Source organism: Pinus tabuliformis, chromosome 7 (assembly GCF_031772625.1).
Source record: "Pinus tabuliformis cultivar Carrire ecotype Pingquan chromosome 7, CPIR1, whole genome shotgun sequence".
In the NCBI taxonomy this organism is placed as follows: Eukaryota; Viridiplantae; Streptophyta; class Pinopsida; order Pinales; family Pinaceae; genus Pinus; species Pinus tabuliformis.
Window position 1 is genome coordinate 223577799 of NC_142293.1, and position 19842 is coordinate 223597640.

Here is a 19842-nt window from a genome sequence, read left to right on the forward strand (position 1 = left end):
AGACAAGATGAATGACCCAAAGGACCTATTTGATGTATATATACAACAGCAGTCCAGAATATACGGCTTGTCTCATTATGATGTGGCTTATCACCAACTCAAATTATAAAATCGTTGCACTAACACGTGGCAAAACTCCTAATTATGGTGTAACAATTATCAACACTCAATCGTGATCAATTACATGGGGATTACATGCAACAAAGGAGTTTTTATACAATAGACACTTGCTGGACACCACATTTAAACTAAAATCAAACAGGTGCCTTCTTCCAAAAACCTTCCTTAATTTTGTGAAGCCCAAAAACAAAGTGAAAAACAAGGTCAAACTACACATTGCTGAAGAACATAATCCATAGGTGACAAATTAGTCTTCTTGACATTGTTTCAATTTTTTCTAACACCAAAAAGTACTAGTCCCATCTGAATGTTGACAGATATCCCTGTTTCAGATCATTTATAAGCATCGCCTTTTCATTACCAAATATTACAGTTCATTGCCCATGGGTGTGTGCTATATCTGCAAACAGTTAGGTGATCAGGCTTGTACTAACATGGAGACCGAGGTTCAAAACTCCCCATGGATATGGACAAGGCAAGGTGCAAGTCCTGGGTGATTTTGACAGCATAGCAAACACCTGTTGTAGCGTGGCAGCTTAGTCGAACATCAGCCATGAAGTTACTATAAGCAGTGTTTCTAATTTATTACACATCAAAAACAAAAATTAGGATGTCCCTCTCTTGCATACCATTTTTTTGTTATACAATGTGAAGTTTCAGAGAATGCCATCAGTGCATCACACGTCACCAATTTTCAGAATAATATTTTCCTTAGTAGTACAACACATGGTTGCATAATATTAATTTTGAGCATACCAAATAGGTTCCTTCACTATTTCTGCCAACCATGCCAAACTCGTATATTGTCAAGGAACTTAAAGGATGCAAATCTGCAACAGGAAGACTTGTCCATTAGCGTGAAATAATATTCGTTCTATAATTACAAATTTAATGCTTATTTGATTTCACAACATTCTAAAAAATGGCAGTCTAGTAAATGCAAAGGAAAGGTTCCTCCAATTCATTCTAGCAACGAAGCAAGGATGCTTCTATTCACTTTCCAGATTCTTTCAAAATGAGGCGAATTGAGTACAAGAGGATAAGTAATAGTACACCAAAAGATACAAAGTCAAGAATAGACATATCCCACAAGTGGATGTATATGATGAGCATTACATAAAAATGAGATTACAGCATCAAACTGGCACAAAAAGGAATGTGCTTGGTCTACCATCTTTATTAAACAAAGTTGGATAAATGATTTGTGTGGCTTACACCACTTTGAATAGCAAACACAAAACGAGCACCACCTGCAAGCAGAAATAGCAAATCCTTATTAGGAGATCCCTCTTACTAGAAACTCGTAATTATGGCCAAATAGAGGACAATTTATATTATTTCAAATAAACAATCTACTGATGATAAAATTTAAAATTTAAAATTGATAGAATAATTTGAGCAAATATTAAGCAATGACTAGTCACTAATGCTATAGATATTGAACATTCACAAAAGAGACTGCATACTGAATAGAGCATAGAAACTTCAAATCCATCAATTTGGAGAATAATGCCGCTGACTTACATCTACAATGTAACAACTATGCTTCAATTGGAAGAATAGCTTCGACAGTTGGACAAGCCACAACCAAGGATTTGGAGAGGCAAGAACTAGTTGACTGACCGTAACGTATGAGGTGCTGCAGATTTTCCTTCAAGAATGTAATATAACAGAGGGTGCTCATCCACAGGTGGGCAGTAACATCCCAAAGTTGCTAGCCACTTAATCAATGCTTTACAAGAATCAGAAAAGTATTTTCAAGAAAAAAACTCGACAAAATTACTATAAATTCCCACTAAATATGACAGTGGAGTTTCAAGGAAATTGCAGTACTATACACAACATTTTTGAAGAACCACCCATGTTAGATTCCTGCACTTCACCAGAGCTGCCGATACACAGAACTCACAGTTATATTCCACTTTTCCCCTCTGCTAACTTCAATAAAAAGCAGTTTCTATGACAATAAATGTTTGATCTGACAAAGACACCAAGCTGAGGATTGAACAAAATCGCATGCTAGATCCAAAAAATTACCTCCGTCCAAGTGATGGAAAGGTCTTGCAGCCCAGCTTCTGATCCATATTCAAATTAAACTCCATCCAATAAAGCTGCAATGGCTATTACAGTGAACATATTTCCCGAATATTATATCCAGCAAATAAACAGTTTATCACAGTATTCCCCCTGATAGAAAAGGTTGTCGAGACAAGCCCATCTATCTTCACTGTAATAAAAAAGCCAACTCAGCAGACAAGACTAAACTTTGTCAATACTATCAAGCCTCCCTGATGTTGATGATGGACCAATAGTTGTTCTTTGAACTATCCTAACATTGTATTTCTCATATACCCTAGCTCGATTTTCTGCCCACCAATGTTCGGCTTCCCTCTCGCTAAATTTTTTCCGGCTGCATAAATGTCATCAAACAATAATCACAATCTATCATGTTCTAACCCAATGAAAACTTAAAAGAACTTTACTCTATTTAAAAACACTGCGTGCGTATCCTATTGGCCATGACAGAAGTCCAGATATCAACATTTTTCTGACTTCTGCATGCCAGAAAAGAAACAAGACAGCAGAATATACCAAATGTGGTGAGTTCATGTTTTTCATAAATGCAGTTCAAATTGCCCACAGTTTATGTCAGGGGCAGAGAAATACCTGAATCTCACCCGCTTGAGATCTTTCTCACCTCCAGGCAAGTAAGCTAGAGTTATATAGACACCTGGTTCATCTTGCTCGACTGTCTCATGTTCATGACCATGGTCACATTCTGCTGCAGCTATTGTCCCACTTTTTGGTCCATCAATATTTTCTGTTTGAAATAGCCTACTTGACTCCACCATCCTACCTTGAACTGATTGAATAGAGATCTTATTGCTGGTAATGACAGGTCCATCTACCATTGATGGGCTAACAGTACCATTGGAATCTGCCCCTCGAAAATCTGAATTGCCAGTATCTGGATAACCATGAGACTCCGCACCTCTCATTTCAGCTGTGACTCCAGCATCACTTACAGATTGTAGGTTTACAGCATTATGAGTATGTGTAGGCAATGAACTTGATCTGTTATGAACATATGCTCCTCCAGGTAATCTTTCAGCCATATCCTTCAGCTGTCAAAACATTTTGAAATAATCATATTTAAATTTTCACTGTAGCACAGAGATGCAGGTCAAGCCACAGGAATTAAGAAGGCATTGAATCATTCAACAGAAGAGAATGCTATAGGCTGAAACACATTTCAGATTTTCCATATAATACTAGTTAGCTGAATGAATTTTGACCCAGGTATTCATGACAGAAAAATCATATCTCTTATAACATAAATAAAACTGTATTTCTTTAATATGAACCTGCAAATCCTATTTTTGAAATTCACCAAATAGTAACAGCATAAATGTGAAACAATGCATAGTGACTAGCTAGTAGCTACAGTTAAAGAAATATATACAAAACAATGCAATTATGCAATTATGCAAATATGTTTTTAAAAAAAAGGGTAATCCTGAAGAATATCATTGTTAAAAATATGCAGCATCCATCATTCTAATATACTCAGCACTCTTGTAGTAGACTAGGGCAATTTGGTCTAGGATTTACAGATTTTATTTTTTATTTTTCAGTACAGTGATCAAATTCAATATATTCTTTGAACAGTCAACTTGCCTTCCAATGATATAATGAACTGTTAATTTTAGTTAACAATGGTATGTCCTATGCTTAGCACAATTACTTCAATGTTCCTTTAGCAGCCCAATGACAATTTCCAATAGCAAACACATCAATCGCATTGACAGTAAAAGTAGATAGAACATGAAACAAAATGCAGAAGACAAGCCATGAAAAGAGAACACCAGATTTGGTGGATGCCAGGGAAAAACCCCAATGTGGGGAAAACCATTTGATCAATTCTTTTTATTATTATATCAAATGTTCAGCAGAGAGTACGAAAGTGAAAATTTGACTTGCCAAATCACATTCAAAACAGTCCTGTCAAATCTACAGTCAAATTCAGCCCTAACCAGAAAATCAAAGATGGTCAACGCAGAAGCAAATATTCCTTTTTGAAGCTCAGTCATACCCAGTCAAACCCGGCCTGATAAGGTCGTCAATGTAAGCCCAAAACAGTCCTGAAAACTGTGGTCAAACATGATCAACTCTGCAGTCAACTCTGCGATCAGGTCTACGGTCAAACTTGCAGTCAGCCCTGCGGTCACAGTGCCCAGAATTTCTCGGTTCCTGTGCCAAACTGTACGGCCTGCCAAAAACGAAATTTTCCCACAAAAGTCGTTGTCAAAGGATGAGTCAAAGTGCTTGGTGAATGCTGGTCAAACTCCTGCAACAATCCTGAAATTCGGCCCTGCAATTTGCCCAGAAAATATGTCCTTCTGCCACGTGTGAGAGAGCGAAGATCTGCTCAATACCTGTACGAACCAATGAGAGGAGAGAGAAGAAATGTGTGTGATGATGATGCCAAATGAGGTGAGAGGGCACTTGTATTTATACAAGTCGTTGAGAGTGAAGAGTCACGTCCATTGGACTTCATGAGCCTACACGATGACGTGGCCAACTTGAACAATTTGCAAGTGTTGGTATAAATTCAAAAACACACTTCTACTTGTCCAAATTGGACAATCTTTATATCAATTGTGGTCCCTTCAAAAAGAGGAATTTAATGAAATTATAATCTCCATCAAATGAGTTGTCCAAAGGTGGAATTTGGCCCTAGTTGCCAATTTTAACAATCCCTCTCAACTAGGGAGAATTTCACCTGCCAATCCATCCATCATCATTGATCATCATACCACCCTGTCGTCATGTATCATTTTTGTATCTCATCTCATCTCTGCTCTGTTGAACACTGATATGAATAATGAAGAAGAATTGATCAAGAGTGAGTCACAAGACCTTACCACTCTCCACTGACAAAAGTCAGTCCAAAGGTAGAACCTCAATCAGACTAGATCCCAGATCAAGGTGTTGAACACCATGCATCCTAGACATAGGGAGTATAGTACACGATGCGTTCATCGGTAGTGCTATGGTCCCTATCCACTTTTCCAAACTCATTAGCCAGATGAGAGGTACTTCCCATGAGTCTCAAACTACATGGGTAGGATGTATGTTGGGGCATGAGCAGGAGAAGGTGAACCATTCATCCTACGCATATGTCATAGGAGAAGGTGAACCACTCATCCTATGCATATGTCAATCGTAGGGTAAGGTGAACCACTCACCCTACACACATATTGTAGGGGAAGGTGAACCACTCACCCTACACACATGTCAATCATCATGGGGTATCACAGGGGAAGGTGAACCACTCACCGTGTACACAACACACCAATAGTAGAAGGTGAACCACTCACCATATGATCACTCATAGCTCCAAAAGGTACCCCAAGGCCCCAGGAGCTCCCAGAGCTTAATGTCCAACACAAGAAAGACCCTCATGGGAGGGTCTTCCCACGACTCCAAGTCTCTCTCAGAAGGCTAAGAATTTGACCTTCTCTAAGAGCTTTGTGAGGATGTATGCGAGTTGCTCATCAGTCCTAATGTGTTGGAGCCTTATTTCTCCCTATTGTACCATATCCCGGATAAAGAGGTACCTGATATCAATGTGCCTGGAGCGGTCGTGGAACACAGGATTCTCTAAAAGACAAATCCCACTCTGGTTGTCGCAGTAGATCACAATGGTATCCAGCACATGCTCAAATAGCTCACTAAAGAGCTTCCTCACCCAAACAACTTCACAACATCCATACTAGCAGCAATGTATTCGGACTCGGCAATGCTTAGAGCAATCGATTTTTGCTTCCTGCTCATCCAAGAAATTGACGCAGACCCCAATTAGAAGCAACATCTAGACGTTCTCTTATGATCACCACATTGCCAACCTAGTCAACATCAGTATATCCATGTACCCTCAAATTCCTGGCAGTGTATCTCAATCCATAGTTGATTGTGCCACAGAGATATCTCAAGGAATTCTTAGCAGCAACTCAATATACGTGATGAGGCTCAACCATAAATTGACTCAATGTACTCACAGTGAAGCATATATCCGATCGGGAGTTTACCAAAAACATCAGGGCCCCCACAAGTTGTCAATACTCAGAAGGGTTTGCCAATTCTGGCCCAACAGCACTTCCACATAGTTTCTTGAAGTTAAATCCCATCGGAGTAGACATAGGCTTGCAATCCACCATCCCACATCTCTCAAGCAGCTTCACAATGTGTTTTCCTTGAGAAAGGAAAATCTCACCTTGATTTTTCCAAACCTCTAGGCCTAGGAAGTAATGCATCGGACCTAGGTCCTTCATTTCGAATTCAGAAGCCAACTCCCTCTTACATTGATAAATGAGAAGCCCTGCACTTGTCAGAATGAGATCATCTACATAAAGGACCAAAATGGGAGGCATGTCCTTTTCAACCTTGGAAGTATAGATTAGGATCAACATCGCTCTTTGTAAATCCCAGCTTCATAAGATAGTTATCAATCCTCACATACCAAGTCGTAGGGGTTTGCTTCAACCCATAGAGGGCTTTCTTCAACCTGCATACGTGTGTCCTTTGATCTTGTACTTCAAACCCTTGAGTTTGTTCCAAGTAGACTTCCTCCTTAAGCGAGCCATGAAGAAAGCAGCCTTAACGTCCATTTGATGTAGGCTCCATCCTTGAAAGGCAGCAAGAGCAATAATCAATCAGATAGTGGTATATCGAGCAACCGGTGAAAATATCTTGTCATAGTCCACTCCTTCCATTTGAGAGAAGCCTCGAGCAACGAACCTAGCCTTATATTTTTCAGCACTCCCATCAACTCCATGTTTAATTTTGTATAGCCATTTTGAAGTGACTACGGACTTGTCCTTCGATCTAGGCACCACAGCCCAGACATCATTTTCAAAGATAGATTCATATTCCTCATTCATCGCATCCTTCCAGACTTGGTGCTTTACGACTTCTTCGAACGTACATGACTCAGATTGAACAATAGTACTCATAGCAACTAAATACCCTTGATACATGTTCGGCTTCTTGCTTTCACAAATGTCCCTCTTGGAGCAATATGTCTTTCAGCATCTTCGAGAGTATCTTTGAGCCAGAAAGGTCTTTTTCTTGAGGTAGAGGGATCACCAGGAGGTGGATCAATGGGGCCCATCAGGCATAAGCTCATTTTTCAGAGGTTCATCTTGCTTTTTTGCAACACCATCATTATCCTTCTTTGGAATGGGGAGATCTCTAGCATTTCCAAGTGCAGTGTCTTCATCAAAGGTGACATCATGGCTAACTTCCACATCTCTTTGTCCAAGCACATAGATTCTATATGCCTTTGAATTTTCACTGTAGACCACAAATATACCTTTCTTCTCAGATGCTTCTAGCTTGTTTCTTTTCTCTTTAGGCACATGAAAATACATGTGACAACCAAATATTCTAAATGAGAAACATCATGTCTCTTACCAGTGAAAACTTCTTCAGGTGTCATGAAATCCAATCTTGATATGGACTCTTATTTTGAACATATATGATAGTGTTTGCAGCTTCTCCCCATAAGAACTTTGGTAAACCTTGATCATGGAGCATGGCATGGGTGGCTTCCATGATTGTTCGATTCTTTCTTTCAGCAATTCCATTTTGCTCAAGAGTGTACGGAACGGTTGTCTCCCTCTTAATGCCAGCCTCTCTACAAAAGTCATTGAATTCATTTGATTCATATTCGGTTCCATTATCAGTCCTCAATATTTTGATCTTCTTCCCTATCTGATTTTCCACCAAAGCTTTGAAAGAATGGAACCATTTGAACACTTCATCCTTCTTCTTCAAGAAATAGATCCATGTTTTGCAGGAGAAGTTGTCCACGAAAATTACATAGTATAAGTATCCTCCCAATGATGTTACGGGCAACATTCCAGATAGGTCAGAATGGACCAATTGAAGAATATCAGTGGTTTGGCTTTCACTTGAAGGGAATGGTCCCTTTATAAGTTTCCCAGTTGCAAAACCCTGACAAACGCCTTCATGATTCATGTTGAACTCGGGCATACCTGTGACCATCTTCCTTACCCCAGGTAAGGCTTTGTAATGAAGGCGAGCAAATCTCTAGTCCCATAATTTACATTGAAGAGAAGTATCGCAAGTCAAGGCTCCCAAAGGACTTCCTCCAACTTGATAGAGACCTTCAACCCTAAATCAAAGTGTAAATGCATCTTTAGGGTTTCTTTGCCAAATACATACCTTTCCATCAATGAATGCTACCTTGAAGCCTTTTTCTTCCATTGCAGAAATAAACACCAAGTTCTTCTTCAAATCAGGTACATACAATACTTCTTGTAGATAAATGGTTTGACTTTGATTTAAGTGAAGAGTGACAATACCTATTCCTTTCATGGGATAGGTAGCAGTATGATCTCCAAATTAATCTTCTTTTCAACCAAATTTGAGAGGGCCTCCTTGAACCCAGTGAAGTGCCTTGAGGCTCCACTATCAATCAACCAATGATCCAAACTATCCAGAGGAGAGGCAGTAGATAAAGCGGAAATAAGATAAAATTCCTTTTGTCTTTCTACAACTTTACTTTCCTCATACCTGGAATTTCTCGTCCTTTTGAGAGGTCAACCATTTCCATATTGAGCAACGAGAACATTCCTCTTTCCTTTATTGTTGAACATGTTGTTCCTTTGCTTGCCTTTGCCTTTGAAATTGTTGTGATTGTTGTTGTCATCATCCCTTGGAGAATTCTTCTTGTGAGGGCATTCTCTAGCATAGTGGCCAAACCTATTACAATTGTAGCACCTTCCTTTCCTTCCTTCTTTGAATCCCTGCTTGAACCCTTGACCCTGTCTTCTTGGACCAGCATTATTCTTCCTCTTAGCATGAGCAGAGAAGGCAGTAGGTTCATTTCCATTTGAGGGCTTGCCTCTCTCCATCATCCTCATCTCTTCTTGAGTGCATCTAGCCAATAATTCATCGAAACTAAGAACCCTGTCATTGTTGAGAATGGTTGTATTAAACACATCCCATGCTCTTGAAAGACCTTCAAGTGCAATGAGAGTGAGCTCACTGTCAACAATAACTTCTCCAATGGATAGAAGGCCATTCTTGATTTGTGTGATCCTCATGAAGTAGGATTGGATAGACTCCCCTTTATCCATCTTGATGTCTTTCAGCTTGTTCTTGAGAAAGAGAATTTAATTTGCATTGTTTACTTTGAACATCCCAATCAGCTTATCATACATCTCCTTAGATGTTCCCAAATCAGAAATATAGGCAACCAAATGCTTTTGAATGGAGTCTATGATAATTCTTTTAGCTTTGACCTCACCTTTCCTATACTTTGTATTTGCAACAGCAGGTGCATTTAAAAGTCCATCACATCATGCTCTTCTAAAGTCAAATCCAAAGTCATCTTCCATGAATGATAGTCAAATTTGTCCTTGAGCTTATCCTCAGATTTGAAGATGTAGTAGCCATTGAAGCTAGTCCAATAATCTTGTCTAACGGCTCTCCCTTAGTAATTTATTTTCTCTCTCTTGCTTGGGCTTTGTCTTCACCTAACCTCTGATACCATGTTAATTTTAGTTAACAATGGTATGTTCTATGCTTTGCACAATTACTTCAATGTTCCTTTAGCAGCCCAATGACAATTTCCAATTTAGTTTTCAATAGCAAACACATTAATCACATTGACAGTAAAAGTTGATAGAACATGAAACAAAATGCAAAAGAAAAGAAATCCCAATGTGGGGAAAACCCTTTGAGCAATTCTTTTTATTATTATATCAAATGTTCAACACACAGAGAGTACAAAAGTGAATATTTGACTTGCCAAATCACAGTGAAAACAACCCTGTTAAATCTGCTATCAACTGCAGTCAAACTCAACCCTAACCAAAAAGTCAAAGATGGTCAACACAGCAACAAATCTTCCGTTTTGGAGCTCGGTCATACCCAATGAAACTTGGCCTGATAAGGTGGTCAAAATAAGCCCAAAACAATCCTGAAAATTGCAGTCAAACTTGGTCAACTCTATGATCAACTTTGCGGTCAGGTATGTGCTCAACCCTGCAGTCAGCCATGTGGTCAAAGTGCCCAGAAATTCTCGGTTCTTGTGCCAAACTATACAACTTGGCAAAAACGAATTTTTCCTACAAAAATCCCAATCAAAGGATGATTCGCTCGATCAACACTGGTCAAACTCCTGCAACAGTCTTGAAATTCGGCCCTACAATTTGCCCAGAAAATTTGTCCTTCTGCCACACATGTGAGAGAAAATATCTACCCAATAGTTGTACGAACCAATGACAGAAGGAGAGAGAAGAAATGTGTGATGATGATGCCAAATGAGGTGAGAGGGCACTTGTATTTATACAAGTTGTTGAGGATGAAGAGTCATGCCCATTCGGCTTCATGAGCCTACATGATGATGCGGCCGACCTAAACAATTTGCACATGTGTGGGCATAAATTCAAAAACATAATTGGATGATCTTTATATCAATTTTGGTCCTCTCGAACAGAGGAATTTAATGCAATCATCATCTCCATCAAATGAGCTGCCCAAAGGTAGAATTTGGCCCTACTTGCCAATTTTAACATGAACATTGTGTAATCAATAATACGAAATTTTCGCAAGACAAGCATTATTCAATAATCCAAAGATGTCGTATCAAGATGCCAAACCAACTCAATACACAAGTAGCTCAATTTAGGATAGTCTTCAGCTCTGGAAGACAGAAATGATCAAGATATTGATGTATAGATTCCTGAGCAACAGGACAGGATGCCCTACCTGGTTTCGACAGCTAAAATATGTTGAATTTCCACAACCCTAGTGTCTAGGATAGAATCTTAAAATCTCTAACGCTACCCAACCAAGAATCTCAACAAAGCTACTTTGCACATTGGAATATAAACAGCAATCAATCACACATGAACAATTATCGACAACTTTTTACAAATTTTTCAACCCAACTTTGTTATATTAATCAACATATAATACAATGGTTTAGGGCTCCCATACAAGGGATAATGGCCCTCAATTATCCATTAGTACAAGAATACAAGACACAATGACAATCTCGTTGTTATAGTGCACAATCACAGCCTCTATATTGTATCTCGTCCTGTCGGTCCTTCGCTTCCATTCTGGTATCAGTCGGTCTGTTACCAAACCCGCTGATTCAGTGACCGGTTCAGCCAGTTCGATAACAGACCGGCCTTTGGACCAGTTTTGTACTGATCCGGCTCGGCTGAATTTTAAAACACTGGTTCGAGATATGATATGGCTTCCAGGAACAATATATAGCGGAAGTCTGTACACTATAGGAGCAGAAAAGGCAGCGAACAGATCCAAGCAATCATGAGATAGTTTGTTGATCACTTGACGATATGTTAGATTCGATATTGATCGAGAAGAAGTTCACCCACCTCAGCTGGAAAGAGGGAACTATAACTAGTTCTACATTGATTGGTTAGATAGATAGAAATACTACTGATGATAATTGGAAGTTGATATGATTTCTTGGAAGAACATGACGCTGAACTCTATTGTAAAACAAAGGAAGAAGATGAGAAGGCTTATGAAGAAGTTTGGCTCCATAAGGCGTTTGATGAACTGTGTATTCGATATGAAGATTGTCAAGAAGGTCGAAGTGCTTTATGATTCAATAGAATGATGCAGACAGGAGCTGAGAAGCTACAACAAGATCTCCTCAAAAGAACAAGTAGTTGATGCATTAATGAGTATTTTTTAGACAAGCTTAGGCTTGTGGTTATTGCTCCCTGTTTGAGAGGGAGTGAAGATCTCCTCCCTGATTGAGAGAAAGTGAGGGTGGACACCGTATTCTCCATGTGTCATGCACTATGGCTAGGACTAACAGTGATAAGCCTAGTGAAGGCACTGGTAAGGAGAATGGTGGATTCGATAAGCATTTGGGACCGATATTCTTTGAGGATTTGAATCCAAGATAAGAATAGTCCCTAGGACCGATATTCTTTGAGGATGTGTAACCAAGATAAGAATAGTCCTGTGAGGACATACCTGGTGAACATCCAGATGGAGTATGCGCCTAGAGAGGCAATGGTGTCCAAATTTATGCATCCCAACATTGTGCTTTGATCTAGTGGAGATATAGAGCCTAATAGTCAAGGCCTTGCTATTTTTGACAATGTTGGTTATGATGGTGCTTATCAATCTGAATCCTTCTTATGAGAATATTTCAACTTGAGAGTATCTTGTTGTCTCATTATGAATACCTCCCTAGTTTGTAGGGAGTTTTGGAAATGCAACTAGTGTTGGTCTTCACAATGTAATTCAAATGTACTATTGATGTATTTATTAAATTCATTACTATTGAGCTCAATTAGACTACTACAGGAGGTCTGTACTCTTACTGCCATCCAAAATACATCTCCAGGTAAAAGGGTTATAGTTTATAAGAATGTTTACCAGGATCTAGAAAAGAAAGTCCATAATCCCTGTTATAAAAGTCCGAGACTCTGATACATTGAATTGAAGTCTGCATTCGCACTTGCATTGGAGCACATCAACTCACTCATATCTAAAGCTAAATCTCTATAGAATCCATGGAAGAGTGAAGTAAGGACAGTGTTTCAACTCCATACAAAAAGAACTGTGATCAAACAAACCAAAAGTCTGCACTGTAAGAGATTATTGCAAAGATGAACATGTGTGACATCCAAACATATGATGACAATTGTCCGAACTGGTGATAGCAGTTGTGAAACAATTCAAATCTATATGGTTAACTCTGTGGCATATCTCTTTTGAAGTCTATGGCAAAACTAATTGTGCTAAACACGAATTTCAGAGGTGGACTAAATGCCAAAGCCTATTTTTGTGTAACCCTACTATGTGAAAATACATGTGTTTCTAATATTCTATTTCATACAAAGGACAGAATCTATATAAAGGTCCGAAGTATACTCTCTGTGGAAAAGAAGAAATTTGTTATATCTCTGAAACAACATCATTATACACATTAAGGAACATGCATCTGAATTTCTGAAAATCAGAGACTATGGCATATGGCTAATCCGAGTAATATCCAAAATTCTTTGTGGTATTGTGATTGCATGTAAGTTCTGAAGTTACACATTTGATGGATGAAAGGCAGAATCTACATGAAAGACAGAAATATCTAATGCTCATCAATTTTTGAGGCAAGCAAACAAGCATCAATAATACCTCTGAGCTCTCTACAAAATTCTCTGTGACAATACTTCCTGAGGAACCCTAAATGATGAAGAATCCAAAATCCGAGGCACTCTATACAAGAATCTAAGGGGTATTTATGATATTCTGGTTTGGCTCATTGAAAGAAGAAACGTAGTCATATAATAAGACCTTGAGAAATCTGTGAAAGAGTTGTGGCATTAGTATATGAAGCAGCCACACTACCAAATAGAAAAATGAATGAAATTTTGAGGCCGACCTAATGAAGACCTGTTTGCAGGAGAAGAATATATCTTCGTAGTCAGTAGTTAAGTGGCCAAATCATTGAAGATATTTTCATGTGAAAGAAAAAGATAAATAAGCAGTATAGATGTGAATAGGAATTTGAGGCTAGGTGAAGAGTATCTTTGTACCACTACAATATGAAGAAGCAACTCCACCAAGATTTCATCCTATACATAAGTCTGCCAGATCTAAAGCATCTCGTTGAAGGAAGTTGCCACTTGTTAGCTGAAGAAAAGGTCAAGAGATCAAATCTTTGCAAGACAAGATAACGTAAGGTCAAAAGAGGTCTGGACTCTGTATAGTTCCTGTTCATTTCAAAATCGTCTTGCAAACTATTAAGTGTCCTAGTTCATGATGAACTCACAAGATAATGATCTTATGCTCTTTTGAAAGTTAGTAGATATACTAGAAATTGTTGATATAGCATGTGACGTCTTTTTCTGCTTACAAGGACTAGGTCATTATGATCAAGGAATGAAATCTCTGATATAGAAGGTTTGACAATAATATAGGATTTTGCACCTAACCAGTATGTTTGTAGAATCTTGCAATGCATGAATGACAGGTCTTGATGAATTTGAATAATTTAAGGTTTGTAAACCCTAGCTAAGGTTTGATTTAGAGAATCCTATGAGAAAAACCTTATCTAATCATGTCCACTGTAAAAAATAGATCTAACCCTTGATGTTCAATGTGAGAACAAGGTTGGTGAACAGGTCCAAGATTAAGAGGGAACTAATCCTTTTCAAAAGATAAGTAATTTATATCTCTTTGTTTATTATCGTTGTGCCTTGTCCTTTTTTTCTTTCATGATCTTCTAATAAAGGTTGCAGGTCAAGACAACATTTCTCTAAAACTTGACTAGCAGAAAGAAGAAGTATGAAGGTAAAGAAGAAGAGAGCAGTTTGAAGCTTGCATCAAAGAAGTTGATTTGTAATATTCCTAATGGAAATATTCAGTAAATAACAGAGACATGCAATGTAAGTGAGAACAATGGAACCTGAGCTTGCTTCAACAAGCTAAGCAAAACCCAGGTGATAGTTCGTTGTCCCAAGTGTTGAAGATGACACCCACAAAATTTGCGCACTGCCCAGAAATTTACTACCGTTGTTGCTGGAGTGGAACTGAAGTTTCAGCCCTCAGAAAATTCTGCAAAATTACGGGTAGCTTCCTACCACCAAACCCAAGAAGGAATTGGGTTGATTCCAACTGTCTCCGAAGAGCCCAAATTAGTGCGAGTTGCCCAACCTAGCCACCACAACACACTACAAGAAAAAGGGTGTTGCAAATTGTCCACAATCTCCCTACAAGAGCCTCCCAATCACAAGCAAATTTTCCCTCCGGAATTCCTTATTTCTTCCAGCCCTTATCTCACCCAAATTATCCTTTCCTTATCCCCTACGCAGCTCCTGTCCAGTGACCCCTACGCACACCAGAAATGGTGCAAATCCACTGTCAGGAAAGCATCTCTTCCAGCCCTACAAATCACCACTAAATTTTTGCCCTTAAGATGGACGAATTCCCCATAGAATCCAGGACCAAGCAACATTTCGACAGAGACTCAAATCTACTCGAGGAGTTGCCTTTTGCACCCCAAAAAATGCACACTGCTAGGTGAATCACTGAAAATACAGCTCTGAAGAAGCCCGGAATGGACTCATTTTTCCCTACTAGGGAGACACTCAAGGTTCTCTGAAGAAGGGATGGATTCCCACTTGGAAATCCTTGTGCTAAACAGCACTAATAATCTTGAGCTAAGCAGCCACAAGAGAACTTGTTTCAATAGTCAAAATGTCAAGAGATCCTAAGTGAAGGCCCTCATGCTCTATTTAGGCTTGTTACCTCCCTCTCTCCTTGTGGGCCCCATTCTCCACTAGTATGCACATCCCTATTCTCTCTCCTCTCCCCACAAGTGTGCATTGCCTTAGGAAGTGTGAATTCCCTCCTTGTGGCCCCCACAATCCACTAAGGATGATATTTCCTTTTTCCTCCTAAGTCAAAATGCCCAAAATTTGCCATCAGCACAAAATTGTCAAAATTTGTGATTTTTCCGAAGTGACTTAGGAAATTGGGGATATTACATGATTAAAGAGCAAGAAGTGGAAGAGTTATGATGTTTTTGTACCAACAGCGGATCGGTTTGTTCCAGGAACACATTGATTGATGACTGGAAGTTGAAGAGCATGAGGCAAAATTCTGTTGCAAATATGAAGATGAATGTTGACCTCAAAGGGAGCAAGCAGCAAGAATTTGACATGAAGAATCCCACATCTTGACTAGAGGCTATTGTGATCTGGCAACTTTGATAATAATGGGATATGGTTTGGCTTACTGAAAGGACATATTGCATCAATATATGAAGAGGCTAGCCTAGGGAACACCAGGGCAAAGTTTGATCTCAGAGCTAGGGCTTGGGATATCTCACAATCCCACCGTCAGAATTTCTTTAAATTTGGAGGAGACCTTGAGGACACACCAGCACAGTAGAGGCTAGGAAATCAAACTTTTTCTATGGTTACTTTGTCAGGAAAGTGATGCCCTAGGTGGCCCAGTGAGTCTAGACCTAGAATGAAGAGGAAAAGGTGAAAAAAAATGGTTCTTTGAGTGACCACCTATTGGTAGACCAGTGCCTAATCCCTTGGGAAGAATGGAGTCTAGGAGAATGATGAGAAAGGACTTCGTTTCTCAGTCAAGGAGGCCTCAAGGACTACTTCGCTTGGCCTTTAGGGCAAGAAGAAGTGACCTTAAAGCTTTATACTTCGCTTTGCAAAAAGATATGGCTTATCAAAATAAATTCAATAGTAGAATTATCCCTATGAGATTTCATTCAACATACATGGCCCATACATTGAGAGATGCTATATAGAAACAATAATTCCACAATTTCGCAATTATGCAATGCAACAATTAGCCCTAGTATAGCGAAAATCCCATTCCAATGCATATGACAAAGTAAAACAAGAATAGCATTAAAAATGTGTACTTACATGTAAGAGAACATATCCAACCATCAACACATTTGCCAATAAAGAAGCTCCAAGATAAGAAAGTCCAATCCAAACATCAAAATTCATCCATGCTCCAATTCATCCTCCAAGAAAAAAATGTGAAATTCTCAAGAGAGAGAATGATCTAATACAAGTGATGATACAAAATGAATTCATGTCTCTCCTATTTATACACTCATTAGGAGTTCGAATTACCTAATTTGAGCCTACATTAACCCATCAACTAAAATAATGTGCAAATAATTATCTATTGGTGACAAGCCCAACAAACAAGCTCATAAACAAAATAATAGGCCTCCCAGGAGGTCGAATAATCAATAATGCATGTCGTTGGGCTCTCTAAGAGGCCTGATGAAGTTCATCAGTGCCAAAATGATGATTTGGACTTCCAAAAGTAATGGACACGGGGGGTTGGCCACTTGTTCTCCATATAATAAACCTGTGGTGCTCTCAATGGTTGTAAAGGCACAAAAGTGACTTCATGTGTCTCCAAATAAGTCAAAGATGCCTATAGACCATCTGTAAGGGCTCAGATGATGGTGTAAGTGATGGCACATCAACATACAAGTCCTGAGTCATCTGCCAAATGCATGGTACAACTGTGGGACTGGCTAGGCAATGGTGAATGAGGTGCATCTTCCTCGTCCAATAGGTGAATCTTGAGCAATCTCTGAACATCTCTGGGGATCCATGTAGTGTTGTCTACTGTTGTGGAGGCCCATGGCTCTCAACACACACCCTACATGTGCCAATGTATCCCTCTGAATGATTAGGACCCCATATAGGGAGACCAAACCCAAGATGAAGACCACCTGCAATCCTGCATAGGATCCAATGTGTCCCCTAGCCTTCCAATACAACAAGTCATAAAGGAAATGGAGTAAAAGAACTTACAAACCATGGATAACAAGTGGGGACTTCATAATGGCATGCCCTTCCATAATGGGCTTTGGCACGTGCTAATGTCTCCAAGCTCCAAATGGGGTTAACCAAGTATCTCATTAGGCAATTTCTACTTCTAAAGGGGATAATATGTCCAAGGTACATCCTTTAAAAGGTAGTGCCATGTGATAAAGAGATGAATGGAGTAGGGAATGAAAAGGGGCAACCCTAGACCACCTGTTGGGGTACAAGCGTAGCAAGTGAAAGGGGAGCCCACACTTGGGTATATAATGTATAGGAGGGAGAAATCGTGGTACATGAGGTACCCTGGCCTTGATTTTTCCACCCTTCTTTATATGCCTTTTGCCTTTAATGCTTTTTCTTTAATTAACTGCTCGGGGCTTAAGGGGTAAGAGCATGATGTGTGAAATGTAGCAGTGGATACCCCTTATAAGGTAGGGTGGTTCATTGCCCACCAGGGGTTGGGACAATCATGGGTTCCTAAATGATAAAAAAGGCTCATCTAGGGCATGTAGGAACCAGCGTGATGGCCAAAGGAATAGGGTAAGGCTCATGCATTGGCTTTTGCCCATGTGATAAATGTGTTTGTCTCGGCCATCTTTTGCATTTTGTGATACATTTTCCTATCGAATGTGGCCAATTATGCTTTTACTTTTCTTTTCAACTGCATCAACCTCTGGGGCATCATTCCAAGTCCAACCCAAGGTGTGGGAAAGGGGAAGGGGAGAGCTGACCCTATGTGGACCTAGTGGATGACTGTGGACCCAAGTGGGAGAAATGATGAAAGAAGTTATAATGAGTGGAAGGGGAGTAATATATATGAATGAGGGAGTGGGACCACGCAACCAAAATCAAGGTTTCCCATGTAATACCATCCCTAAAGCCAAAGGGTCAGTAAAGAGATCCCACGAGACTAGAATCCAAGGTTAACATCCAAAGGGGTCTAGGGGACAAGAGCACACACCTAGCCTATTCTTTATGTTGAATCCCCCCATTAATACATGACTAGAAGTGTCCATGATAAGCAAACTACAATATTCAATTACCAAATGACAAGGCATACCTTTAGGTTCGGGAGGCCCACCTTCAAACATATGATCATGGAAAATGGGTGAGGGACCACATGGCTGGCTCAGGTGGCGGAGAAGTGGTACAACGAGCTAGTTGATGGCTGCAAGGCGATGTTGGCTGCTGGTTGAGCACCATCTTGGAGAACAAACAAATAAAAAAAACTCCTAGGGATATCACCCACAAAATGGTGGGTAACATCTAGCTCCAACTGGGACATGATCTGTTGAAGAAGTGGACGAAGCTACTCGAACGGGAGGTCACAAGAACTCCAACAATCTCTTGGTTACTGTAGATGTTGGAATTTCTAAGTCTAACCCTTAGAAACCCTTCATGTACTTTACTGATTTATTCCTACCTACTTGTTATGTTAATTAACAAGTTATTTACCATGTAAATACTGGAAATAAATACAAGTACATACTCAACACATTAAAAATCATCAACTGAAGGAAACAGAAACAAGCACACAAGTGACACCGTTGTTTTTGGACTAATGTCCCCGGAAAAACCCAATGCGGGAAAACTGGTGCAGCTATCTGAGGGTTTGATTTATTAAGCAGTTTCAGAATACAATCTGAGTGCCAAATCCGGCTCACCCAACAGAGAAAAATCTCGGCAGTAGTACCTCTCTACTCGGAAGTAGATATTTCGGCTGAAACCCCGGATAAACACTCTAGCAGCTCCACAGCTCCAATCTGCCCCACGAAACCCCAGCATCAGCCTCTAGGGACTGCGTCAGTTCTCTCTGGCCCAGCATTAGCCCAGTGTCACTCTAGCTTTGCCTGCGTCAGTCCTATGGCCCTCTGCGTCACTCACGCTAGCCCTCTGAGGCACTACGCAGTTCCTGGTTGTCCTGCGTGAGTCCTGGCTAGCTCTGCGTGAACCCTTGGCTGGTTTTGCGTTCCTCTCTCCGGCTACTGCGCTGATCCTCTCGGTGCTATCTCTACCTCTCTGCTTCTGTATTCACTGCCCCTTAGCCGCAACGCTAATCACTCTCTCAACTTGCTTAGCAAACGCCACCCCAGAAAGTCGAAATCTTGATTTCTTGGTGTGTTCTCCAAGTGACCCTCAAGCCTCCTCTTATACTTTTCTCGTTGACAATTCAACGGCCGAGATTAAGTCCCTAATCAACGGCTAAGATTAGATCTAGCTTGATCCATGACTTTTGGACCCTTCTAACACAGTTTTATATTAATTCACATTAATATTTTATTTTCCCTAATTTTAGACTTAAGGACTCCATTAA

The 19842-nt window shown here is 39.8% G+C and overlaps 1 protein-coding gene across 1 annotated transcript in view; it reads right to left on the reverse strand.

Annotated features, from left to right (window-relative positions):
- Positions 1–1054: 1054 nt before the first annotated feature.
- The window catches only part of LOC149246656 (PH, RCC1 and FYVE domains-containing protein 1-like), a 149932-nt gene continuing 131144 nt past the window's right edge, over positions 1055–19842 (reverse strand). The window contains 3 exon segments of the mRNA XM_089457993.1: positions 1055–1370; positions 1645–2530; positions 2788–3245. Of these exon segments, the coding sequence (XP_089314119.1) occupies positions 2380–2530; positions 2788–3245 (609 nt within the window). The 3' untranslated portion in view covers positions 1055–1370; positions 1645–2379.